The following is a 13,030-nucleotide window of genomic DNA, read 5'->3' as shown; positions in this document are numbered from 1 at the left end:
GAGTAAGCCTTGGGACTGATGGCAAATCATGCCAGTCTTCTGCTCTGTGGAACCCCAGGGAATTCATACATGTTAAGTCTCATTGTGAAAATAGCAAGTGCATCCTCCCATTTCCTCTGGTTTTCTGTCCTGTTGCTGTTTTTAGGCTGTTAGGGATGTCCGGCTTGGAATTGTCAGTGTCTCTTCCAACTTTTGACGTGTATTTTGACATCTGTGGAAAAGAATGCTCTCTTGAGAATGCCTCTCTGGAAAGTCCAAGACAACCCCACAGTAGAGCCGTATCTCATTAACCCGTCATGCTCAAAGGAGGTCTCTTGGCATAGCAATAGGCCCAGATTCCCTAGGACCATGGCATGCCTTTAAGTGGGCATTCTCCTTGAGAGTTGGCATGTATGGTCAGGGAGGTTGCTACCCATGTGTGGGAAGAATGCCAGGGAGATCAGTATGTGTGTGTGTGAGTGTGTGTGTGTGTGCGTGTGTGTGTGTGTGTGTGTGTGTGTGTGAGAGAGAGAGAGAGAGAGAGCACAGCAGTGCTTCTCCCACATGGAAGCTCTCCTTTGGTTTATGGCTATGGGCACTGTTTATTGCCTTGGTTCTTCTTGATTCTTCTATTGCTTTATCTGAGGTAAAAAGCTTTTGCCCTGTGAGCTCCCACTCCTCTTAGACTTCTGGAAGGTGACTCTCCTTGCTCTACTGCTATTATTCTCAAAATTTCATCTCATGGAGCCTCTGATTTAGTGTGTTTATTCTGTGGGCAAATCCATTCATTGAACACCAAACTCTTTGTGCCAGGCACATTGTTAGGTAGTCAACCTGGTGTAGCAGACAGAGTGCTGGCCTTGGAATCTGGAAGACCTAAGTACAATCCTACTTCTGACCCTTAAACAGCTGGGTGTCCTTGGGCAAGTCACTTATCCTGCCCTAGAACCTCAGGTAACTTCCTAAGACTTGTGTCTTAAGTTCCAAGTGACTCATACTCTGCACCAGTAGAAGTAAAATCAAAGCTTCTTGGTGCATTCACATAGTGTTGGCCAGTTTCTCCAAGCAGAGAAGTTATTTCCTTAGGAAAACCATCTTCCTTAATTTTACCACTGGGCTAGAACTCAGTGTTCTGCTGAAGTATCCATCAAGCAGTAAGGACAGCAGTTTTTCAGGCCATTTTTGAGGACGGGTAATGTTTGGTATCATCTGTGCTATGGCTGTAGTCCACAATAACTGTCCTCATGTCTATATCTTATGTCTATGTCCATGTCATCTTGATCTATACAATATATACAAACACACACATACATGTGTATATGCACACACAATTATATGCATGCAGGTATGTTTACATAGCTACATATCATGATGATGCTTGTGGAATAAATAGCATGGAGCTTCATTCTCTGCAGATATACATTATTTCAAGGAAGTAAGCTAAAAATCACAGAAACTATTTCTAGCAAAACTTACCATCTCCTTTGATGAACAAAATGGTGCCTTAGTTGGCTCTGATGAGTGTCTGATCCTATAGGTTCTACACACATTTAGTTTTACTTTAGCCCATAACTGATGAGGGGGTAAACATTGGCCACAGCCAAGCCCTGGCAATAGGGCTTTAGGGAGGAGTAGCTCTCTACAGACCTCTCTCTCTTTCTTCTGGGCCTTGGGTGGGAAATATGTTAATGGTTCAAATTCAGGGCCAAAGGTTTGTTTTGCTGAACTGATTTGAGCCCATGGAATGCCAGCATGGATAAACAAGGGGAAGAAATGGAGACATTTATTGTGATCGTGTGTCAGGCCCACTGAGACCAAGAAGCCTTTGGTGTAGAGGGAAGAAAATGCTGAATAAGAAATTGGGGGAACCTTCTCTAAAAGCAAGCAGGCAGATTTCAACTTGTGAGTGATCACTGGCTAGAGGCAAGGAGTTATTTGCTTCTCTTCCTCCTTATTTTCAGAAAAAGAAAGGACAGAAAATATAAGCTTCTGTTGGAGTGAAGGAGATACACAGTTCTAGCAAATGCACGTCTCAGAGGATCAGATTTAGGGCTGTAAGGGCCCTTGAGGGGTGATCAAGTCCAACCATGTTCTTTTTATAGCTGAGGAACCTGAGGTTTGCTTGGAAAATGACTTGCTTGAGGGAATGCTCAGGAATTAAGGAGCAGAGGTGAGTTTTGAAACCAAAGCCAGCAACTCCAAATCCAGCCACCAGTTTATTCCTCTGGAGGAGGTGCATCCAAGAGGACTGTCATTATGAAGGACTCAACAGCAGCGCTCTGTTGGCACAAGCTGGGCACAATGGATTTGAACGCTGTTATTAGTTATTAGTTCTCTGTGTTTTGGAACAAAAGGATTCTGCATCCTTTAGGATTACAGAGACCTAGGGATGTTCGGGTCTGCTCCAAGTTAGCTGGCAAAGGAAAGCTAATGGAATGAACGCACTCCAGGAGATGAACTCAGTCTGTAAAATGAGCAAAAGAAATTGGCTGCTGTCAAAATAGAAATTGATCATGATCACCCTAAGAAGATAAGCAAAGTGAGAGACATTCCTGGGCTCGAACTCAGGCCTTTTCTTTTCTTCTTCAATTGCTCTTAATAGAATGCCAATAATTTACGGACAGTTCCTAATAATACCCAGCTGAATAATTTCCTGAAGAGAGAAACACACAAGGTTTTCAACTTCCTGGGGTAAAAAAGATGTAGTCCTCTGGGCCTTAAACTGTGCTTTGGGATTATCCTCTGAATGAAAAATATTCCATTTCCAAACAATGGTGTTCTTTACCCAGGCTGAGCCAAAGCCCTCAGCTTTACCCTCTGCAGATGTTTTCATCACCTATTGTTGGCTTAGAATGCCATAGTGTTTCTCTTGGGCTCAGTGGGTTTTTCATTTCATAGCCAGAGGCTGATCATTGTCTGAGATGAGAGAGGAATTCTTGCAAAATAGTGGCTGAATGGACCTTGCAGCTGGGAGCAGAGGAGGCATGGGGGAAGAAAGCCTGTGCTTGCTGCCTCGCTGGCTTGAGGACTTAGCCCTGCATTGTGGGCTTTGGGGAGGAGGGCAGTGGTCTCTGAGCATGGCTGGAACCCAACTGGACCAGTGCACTCAATAGCCCACAGTGGCAAAAGTGTTAGGGAGGGAGGGGAGCTGTGGGGAGGAAAACTAGCCCCGCCCCCCCCCAGCCTCCCACCCTGGCAGGTCTTAGCATTTTTACACAATATGCCCTTTCAACATCTGTTTTGCACCCCCTCACAAGTTCTATCCAGAAAGGCTAACTCTTGCTAAGAAGTGTGGATTTGCATCTACTGTCTCCATACCTTGGTCCAGACTGTTCCCATGTGTCTGGAATGTATTCCTTCCTCATCTTTGCCTCTTAGGATCCTTTCGGGATCACCTCAGGTGCTGCCTCTTAGAGATCTGTCTTCTAAGCCCCCTGGCTATTAACATTCCCTATGCCTCCTCAAACTAGATTTCCTTATCTGTAAACACTTTGTGCCCCCAACCTCCCCAGGAGAATGTAACGTTTTTCATTGTTGTAGTTACTGTTTTATAGGCTGGCACAAAGTAGGTGCTTAATAATGGGTGAGTTGAATTGAAGGGATCTGGTTTGGAATACAGCTTTTCTTAGAGACCTGTACCTGTTAAATCCAGAAAATGGATCCAGCTCTTTGGTGCAAAATCCTGAAGAAACCTATCTATCTCAAGAAACTCTAAGGGAATAGTTATGAATTAAAAAAAAGATAAACCCAGCAATTATTGCGGACTTGTAACTTTACCTCAGGTAAAGGTAACTCTTAACAACCTCCTCCAGGCTGAATCTTCTCTTAGGACAAAGTAAAGTAATTAGATGCAAGGATCCAAGGCAGAGATTGCGGCTAACAATGTGTCCCCTATTCTGTCCTGGCAGGCCATTACTTTTCTGCTGGAGGTGGGGAGGTATGCTTCATTATTCATCATTTCAATCAATCAATAAGCATGCATTAAGTATCCCACCCCCACCCCTGTGCCATGTCCTGTGCCAACCACTGGGAACACTCAGACAAAAATAGAGCAATCCCTATCCTCAAAGAGCTAATAATCTTTTATTGGATATAGAGTGGCTCTGTCTTTTCTGTGAGACCTTTGGATTTCTATGATTAAAAAGAAATCTCCCATTCCTTCAAGCAGATGACAGCAACACAGGAAATAAAATCAGAATATTAACAGTACCCACCTGAGATCGAGGTCCAGGATTACAAGCACCCTAGAATAAGTAGGTGGAGAGCAGTAAGGCAAAGCATTCACTAGTGGGGAGAGGAAATTGGAAGACCTTGGAATGCAAGAAAAGGAATGTGGCCGGTCTTCACAGCTGCAGATGGAACACATGCTTTAGTTTTAAACTTCACCATCTGCCAGTTCTTTCAGTCCAAGGCCTAGGATGGAGAATAGGGGAACTCATCCCAGCTGCAAAGAGAACCGCCAGCCCATAAACCCCCAAGGCACTTCCAGAATGTTTCACTGAAGAGGATGACCATTCAAGACACCATACTGAAGGGTTATTTCCTTAGTTACAGCTCATTAGCTTCTCCCCTTTGAGTATTATAATCACCTTTCCATGAATGTACTCCAAAGGAAGATATTACACCATGAAATGAGCAGGGAAACTTGAAATGGAAATGCCACAAATGTGGGGAAGGGAAGCTTTGATAAAATATGTAGCCAACTTAAACCAAGTCTTCTGTAGACAAAAAGGTCATAGAGGCAAAAATAAAGGATGACTTGACCTTCTCTGTATTTTCTGTTATCCTTCCCTACTCCCCAGTCTACCTTTTGAGACCTTGACAAATCCCTTCAAATATCAAATACAATGACCTTCAAAAAATAGGATGTGTTTTTTTTAGGTGTGAAAAATGTCTAGTTCAAGAGCCATCTCCTAAAATTAGACCTTTCCTGATTCTCCCAAATAATCGTGGCTACCCAAGAGCCACAATTACCTGGCATATATTCATCATTTACTTTTTTGTCTGTGGACAAAATTGTTTCCTTAGAGAAGAAAGTGAACTTTTTGAAGGTTGGGACTTCATTTTTTTTTTTCTTCTTTTTGTAGCTCCAGAAGTTGGCACATAGCACTTGCTTAATAAAGGCTAGCTGAATTAAGTAGAATTGACTAGGAAAGGCTAGCTGACCTTTGGAAGAGCTTTCAAGAGAGAAAATCAGCATGCCAAGTGTCTAATAGAAGAATTGGGCCTTGGGGGTCTTTCTTTGTTTCATTTTGCTCCCATGCAAGGAGGTGATCCTTGGGAAGGTTTCTCCTGTACCATATTTCAGCTTTACTGCAATCTATCTCTCTGCTGGTTGAGCTTTCTTCACGATAATAATTTCTGTGTCTCAAGAAACTGTGGAATAGTTCTTACTTTTCTTTTGCCCTAAATAACTGTGAGGCAGCATGGTGTAGTAGTCAGAAGTGTTGTCTTGGAGTCAAGATCTGAGTTCAAACTCCAAGAATTTAACTACTATTATAATAGTTTAATATTATATGTATGATATATTGTAATAGTTTAACTATAAAATATTATTAACTGTTCAATGCCCCAGGCTGCTCCAAGATTTTAGGTGATAGAGGAAGTTGAATAGTTGATCTTTGCAGTGAAATTTCCATACTAGGAGATTTCCTATCCCAATAAATTCACAGATCTGCAACCCCCCCCCAAATAAAATAAAACAAAACATATGTTTGATCAGATGGTTGTAAAGCAACCTTCGTTGTATTATTCATACAGTCTACATTATGTCTTCTGTGCCTAGAACAGTGTTTGAATGACTCTCATTGCCTCAGCTCCCTGTATTAAGCTAGCTCCACTCCCCTATCCTATGCTTTATCTTTGTCCCATACATCCATTCTTCAGGGCATCAGGTCCTGGACTGAAGAGGCATCTTGTTATCTGTCCTTCAGCTGCTCATGGAACACTGTTCTCTTCTCCACCTTCCTCTCTCCCACCCTTCTTGCTCAGGGAAAAATAATTAAAACCAATATTACTGGGAAGGTCATGGCAATTGAATATCCCATGATTCTATTTGTAATCTTTGCAATTACCTAGACCACAGTTTCTTTACCATTTTGTGTATTATGGACATCTTTGGCAGTCCATTAAAATCTATGAATCCTCAAAAAATAATGTTTTTAAATGCATAAAATAAAATACATAGGGTTGCAAAGAAAATCAGTTATATTGAAATACAAGCATCAAAATAAATTTTGAAAAATCATGGATTCCAGATGAAGAACTGCTGACCTAGACAAAAACTTCCTTCTTGGGCCTCAACTCCTCAACTATGGCTTCTATTTCCCGAGCAGAATGTAAGCGCTGTGTAGGGAGAAACTTGAACTTCTCTAGCTCCTAGTACACTGCCTGACACGTAGGAGCTGCTTGGTATTGTTTGTATAGCAGTTGATGGAATGTCTGGCCATTTTCCCTGGGTAAATGACTGCCAGACAAACTTTTCTGCAGTCCTTACTCTGTCCTACCCACCGTGTGCATTGGTTGGAGACTAGCTCCTTTCCTGGTGCTTCTCTGCATGGAATTTTTGCATTTGTTTCTACAGAAACTCAGTTTCAAAGCCACAGGCTTTCCTCCCAGATCACTTTCTTTGACAGGTGTCTCTACTTTCCTTCCCTTTGATGTGGCAGTGGAGTGTCCTAACCATATATCAATGATACTTGGCTCTTATTCTCTCTTTTTGGATGACATCCAAGCATAGGGAGGATGACTTTTGGAATCTTACCAGTGGGGGAGTTCTTATTGATCTCGCTTCTTTGTGATGTAACCATATGTCAGCTTGGGGGCCATGTGATATCCAGGGAGGACTTTCCCTCTGTTTTCAGCCCCATCTTTTTGTCTTCCTTCCCGAAGATGAACCATTTGTGATGAGTGGCTGAGATCCTGATCTTTCAGGGAAACAGACTTTAAACCTTTCAAGAGAAGACCCATGATATTCTTTTCAGTGATCCCATTGTGTTCTCCAATTATGACAGAATGAAACCTTTTCTTTCCATAGGAGCCTAAGTGGGGTTGGAAGGCAATGGGGCAAAGATGAAAAAGCACATGGGGAACAGATAGTCCCTGTACTATTCTTGTTACAACTTTTCTGTCCATAATCACATGCTTAAAGAGTCTCACTTTCCTTTATGTGAGAGTTTACTCCAGAGCCTGTCTGTATATTTAAGGCTCAGATCAGAGATTTATATTATATTTATAGTGGTATAGTGGATAGAGAACTGACCTTCAAGTTAGGAGATACGGGTTTGAGTTCTACCTCAGACACTTACTGTGTCAGCATGGGAAAATTCATGTCTCGAAATTTTTCCCTAATGTAAAATGCTTGCATCATATAACCCACAAGGGTTACCTAAAAGAGAATTTTATAAACTTGGTGTGCTAGAAAAAGGTGAACCTCTCTAATGATAACACCTCGTCCCTCTCTCAGTTTAAAGTTGTGCAAAGTGATTTGGACAGGTACAGTATCTAAATAACAGCAACTTTCATTTGTATGGTGTTTTGCAGTTTTAAAAAGCACTTGCTTTATAACAACCATGGAGGTTGATTGATATTATGCCCATTTGATAGCTGAGGAAGCAGAGGCACAAAAAAAGCTCAGTGAATTTCCTTTAGTCACAATAAAACACAAGTGCTTAATAAGTATCTGTAATGTACCCTGTTCTGGTACAATGAAAAATATGAAATAGTCTCTGCCTTCAAAGGATTCTAATTGTGTTCTAATTGGGGAGACAATGTGTACGTAATACTTTTAAGATTTACAAAACATCTCCCTTCTAACTCTGGTGAGCTATGTTGTGTGAATGCTTATTCTCATTCTGCAGACATGAAAATCAAGGCTCAGAGAGTTGTATTGAGTTTGCCTATAATAATAGCCTTAATAAATTGTGAAACTAGAATGTGAATCCTGGTCTTTAGACCCCCAATTCTAGGGTTCTTTCTCCCGTCATGTTATTTTTCTTAGACATGAGGGACGTGGTGGTATGATGGTGGCAGTCCTAGCATGGATTCTTGTCCTTTCCTCTCTCTCTCTCCATACCCTTGACTTTCTCCAGGATACAGCTCAGGCACCACTTCTATACAAGGCCTTTCTTAATTTTCCCAGAGATCCATTAGCTCTCTTTCTTGAAATTACTTAGTAGATGTATTCTGTACTGACTTCACTGTATTTTCTGTGACCTTTCAATTGACTGGATCTCCTTGAAGGCAAGGAGTGTCTCATTTTTGGCTTTGTATTCTCAGCTCCTGACACAGTGTTGGCACAAAGTAAGCATCCGTTTGTTGAATCACGTTGATAGAAATACCAGAATAAATGTGCTAAGCAGGTGCAGATATAGGAATAAACATTAGTAATATCTGAATCAAATCTTACTAAAACAAATACAAGTATACTAACTTTTCTGTGTGCCATAAAAATGCATGTACCGACTTTCTCAACCCAGCCGATGACCCAAGTTGGTTTCATGTAGTCCTAAATATCATTGGGTTCCAGTACCGTCAAAGAATTTTAATGTCTCTTGGATTGTCCTATAAAAGAATTGGCTATTGATCACCTATCAAAGACAATCAGTTGTCATAGTTGGTGACTGGTAAACTGAGCTTTTATTCCCTTTTCTTCCAGGCCTGGAAATCTCCTGGGATGGAGACAGTTTTGTGGAAGTCATGGCTGCCCCACACCTGCAGGGCAAACTTTGTGGACTTTGTGGCAATTATAATGGACACAAACGGGATGACTTAATTGGAGGGGATGGTAACTTCAAGTTTGATGTGGATGATTTTGCTGAGTCTTGGCGTGTGGAGTCAAATGAGTTTTGCAACCGACCACAGAGAAAGCCAGTGCCAGAGCTTTGCCAAGGGACGGTGAAGGTGAAGCTTAGAGCGCACCGAGAATGCCAGAAACTCAAAACCTGGGAGTTTCAACCCTGTCATTCTACTGTAGACTACACAACATTCTATCGGTAAGTATGGTCACAGGAGGGCATTTGAGGAGAAGATCAAGGAAGGAATTCATAGGGGAAAAGGGAGAGAAATCCATATTTGTGTAGAAGAGGGCTCAAATGGAATGGAGTGACTAATCGACACCTCTTTATAGTCCAGATGCTTGTCTGGATTTGCTCAAGCTTAGTCTTGAGAAGTTCAGGAGAAATAACCCCTTCTCTTTTGTCTACAACAGGATCCATGTACCCCATGACTAGATTTCAAGGGATTCATGAATTTAGATTAGAAAAAAATGCATCTTTATTTCAGTATAATTGATTTCTTTTATAATCCTCTGTATTTTATTTTATCCATTTAAAAATGGTACTCTGAGAAGGAGTGTGTAGATTTCACCAGACTGCCAACGGGGTCCATGACACAGAAGAGGTCAGGGACTCTTGATCTAAGATGTATCTGGGCTTATCAAATAGAATAACATTGGATTGTACTATGTATCTTATTATACACTCATAATTATTATATCATACAATGTCATTTTCATATTATATTCAGCATGAATCTGGGTTGACTCTGGAGGTCATAGGTCAAACCAAAAGGACAGATATGAATACTGTTTTACTAGAAAAAGTTCTGTAACAACCATGGTCCAGGGGCAAGAGCTCTGAATTTAGAGTCGAAAAACTGAGTTCAAATCCCACCTCTGACCTTTACAACTCATGTGACCTTGGACAAGTCATTTTCCTCCTTGGATCCAGGTTTCCTTATTTGTAAAAGTGTTGGTGTAGATAGATGCCTTTTGAGATCTTTTCAGTTACACATCGATAATTCTATTTGAGAGGAGGATTGGAAGAGCCCTTATGTACTCAAGCCTGAGGCCTGAAGGGATTCCTAGACCCAGAAGTGAGGAGAGAGATCATTCCAGGTACAAGGAACAGCTTCTGCACAGAAGAAACAGGAGAGGCATGTTGTGTATAGAGCCTAGCAGGTAGGCCAGTTTGGCTGAATTGGAGAGCAAATGAGAGGGATTCTATGAGAAGAAAGAAGGAAAAAAACAATTACTGATCAAGTATGGAGACCCCTTGGGAATGTCAGATCTGCTGGTATGACAACCCATTGGTGGGTATTTCCTGTCTTCAAGGATCACACACACACACACACACACACACACACACACATGCATACACACATGCACATACACACACACACACACACACACAAAAGGCTAGGTTTAATTACCTTGTGCCAATGTGGAAGTTTAATTAATCCGATTAATTTGACCCAGTTGTGAGTCTCTCTGGCAGGAGAAATGTGTTAGTTCTTAACCTTTGGCACTTGTGGCTCTCCCCACCATGGGAGAGACAGGCAAAGTGCTTGAGGCAGGCCCCTTGAGCTATGCTCGTGTCTCCTTCCTTAAGTTATAAAACGCCTGTGGTCTGAAGCCACAGTGAGGTTATTTTTACTCTTTAATGGCACCAGCTTATTTCCCCTCATTCTCGTTAAATCTGATCCTTTTTAAACATTTTATTTGATCTCTTGACATAAAAGATAAAATTCGATGAAGGCAGCATGATATGAGTGGAAAAAGCCTCCCCTTGTCAGCACAGAGCCCAGAACAAGGCTCCATCTGCCAAACCCTTTGGCTCTGGCTCATGACTTTCCTTCTTTAGAGTCCTTTTCCCCTTGGGATTTGAATTCTCTCCCTTCCTATGACTTTTTTCACCCCAACCCCATCAGTATGCATATCCCACTCCCCCTCTGTTGAGATCCAAGCTGTTTCATGCTCATGATCCTTGGGAATGAGTCACTTGGCTAGATGGAGCCCGTGTGTTGTCATGGGCAAAACCAAGGTGGGACATGAAATACCCTTTGGTTTCCTTTAAGGGTTGGGATGAGAGCAAGGAAGCATGGTGGCCCACACATAGGCTCAAGCTGAAGCTCATATCTTCTACAATTATTCAATGAGCTCTTATTAAACACCTTCTCTGTATCTGTCACTGTGACTGGTTTGTACACAGCTGCAAAGCCTCTGGTGACAAAATGACCAGGAAATAATATGAAGCAAATTATGCAGGATGACAAGAGGCATCATTCAGAGCAGACATGCAGTGGTGTGAATGGTGGTGAAGGAAGCTGGGGAGGCATCAGCCACCTTTCAGTGGAGAATGGGATGGAAGCTGGGGCCTTCAGTGGGAGCACATCAGTTACGGAAGTGAGATGGAGTTGGGTTTCCTTTTGGAATCAGCTTGATGTTTCCATAGCTTGGTTAAAGGATCATTGATTGAAAGTATCAACGGACCATAGAGGTCCTCTGGTTCAACCCCTCCATTTTACAGATGGGAAAGCTGAGGGCCAGAGGGGTTTCAAGGACTTGTTCATCATCATCGCAGAAGTAGTAAATGTCCGAGGTGGGATTTGAACCCAGGCCCCCGGCTCCAAATCCATGCCTTTTTTAATTGTTCCCTGCTAGCACCCAGGATAAAGAGACTTTTTTTCCTCCAGAATCCTAGTGTCTGTACCATTATTCTCAGAAGTAGATCTGTTGGCCCCCTATTCCCATAAAGGGTGGCTGTGCAGGGCCCCCACAACTGGGCGGTCCTTCAGCTGCACACCCCAAGATGTGTAAGGCTGCGCTGGAAAGAATTAGAGCTCCCTGGCCTGTCACTGCTCCGGAGCAGCTGATCCCCACATGCTTCCTGAGAGGGACTTTGAGTGTGGCTGCCCTCTTGAGCACATGTGGCTGGAGGAGGGGGTGTATGCCGTCTGGGGAGGCGAGGGGAGGGCACTGCTGTCTTCTCTGGTTCCTCTAGGCAGATGCCTGGCAGGGGGCAGGATGAAAGAAGTCTTGGTGTTTGGAAAGGTTTCCTTCAGGCTGCAGCCAGGGGAAAGGGAAGATCTCATGTCATTGTTTCCCTGGAGAGGCTTGATTCATTTCTCCAAATGATGATTATTATTAATTATTATTATAAGTTATCATCTTATTGTCCAATTTTCATGAAGGCTGTTCTTGGCATTCAGAGTTGATTGGAAAGATTTCTTTTGTTGCTATTTTTAAGTGCAAATATCAATCCCAGCAGCAGAGAGTGCTTGAGGGCTGACTTAGATCAGAGAACTCTGGTTCACATTCTTTCCCTGGTGCTCATTGCCCATAATATCCAGGGAAAATCATTTAATATCTTTGGGCCTCAGTTTCCCCATCTGTAAAATGGGAAAGGTGCCCTAGCTGGCCTCTGAGGTCTCTTCCAGCTCTAGACCTACCATCATCAAATCCTATCAGTATTTTGCACATGCCCTTAGGACCCGAAGGACGCGTTCTTTAAAGCCAGTTCTATGTATTCTATGGATCATGACTAGCAAGCATCTTGAAATCAGGGACCCCTTTGTATCTCTCATGTTTAGAACAGCATCTGGCACAAAGTAGGTGCTTGATAAATGCTCACTGAATGAGGTTCCCCTAGAGTTTATTCCTAATTAACCAATAGAATATAATCTCCTGAGGACAAAAGCAGTTTCATTTTTATCTTACGTCCCCAACCTGGCACATATATCAATCAATCAATCAATCAGTAACTTTATATCTGAGATCCAAGGAACATTTACTAAGCACCCACTGTGTGCCCAGCACTGTGCTAAGTACAGGGGAAATAAAGACAAAAGTGAAATCTTCCCAGCCTTCCAGGAACTTGTATTAGATTGGGCAATAAGATATGTTTAAATACAAGTGTTTGCAAGTTCTACACAAAACCGATACAAGGTAATTTGGGTCAGAGAGGGGAAATTTAATTTTTTAATTTTAATAATCCTTTGTTAAGTATCTATTAAAGATGGTGCAGTCAGGGAATTTTAATTTATTAAGCATCTACTATGTGCTAAGTGCTTTACAAATATTATCTCATTTAATTCTTATAATAGCCCTGGGAGGTAAATGCCATTATTATTTCCTTTTTACAGAGGAGGAAACTGAGGCAGCCAGAGGTTGAGTGACTTGCCCAAGGTCACGCAACTAGTGTCTGAGGTCACATTTGAACACAGGTTATCCTGGCTCAAAATTCAAGTCACAGCTAAAATTCCACCTTCTATA

The 13,030-nt window shown here is 42.1% G+C and overlaps 1 protein-coding gene across 3 annotated transcripts in view; it reads left to right on the top strand.

The window, feature by feature from the left end:
* Positions 1-13,030, top strand: part of BMPER (BMP binding endothelial regulator) — a 278,921-nt gene that overhangs the window by 190,179 nt on the left and 75,712 nt on the right. For all 3 annotated transcript variants that reach the window (XM_072598870.1, XM_072598872.1, XM_072598871.1), the window contains one exon: positions 8,636-8,972. In XM_072598870.1, the coding sequence (XP_072454971.1) occupies positions 8,636-8,972 (337 nt within the window). The remainder of the gene's footprint in view (positions 1-8,635; positions 8,973-13,030) is intronic.

This window comes from Notamacropus eugenii, chromosome 3 (genome assembly GCF_028372415.1).
Source record: "Notamacropus eugenii isolate mMacEug1 chromosome 3, mMacEug1.pri_v2, whole genome shotgun sequence".
Classification (NCBI taxonomy): domain Eukaryota; kingdom Metazoa; phylum Chordata; class Mammalia; order Diprotodontia; family Macropodidae; genus Notamacropus; species Notamacropus eugenii.
This window is presented reverse-complemented; position numbering and strand designations above follow the sequence as displayed.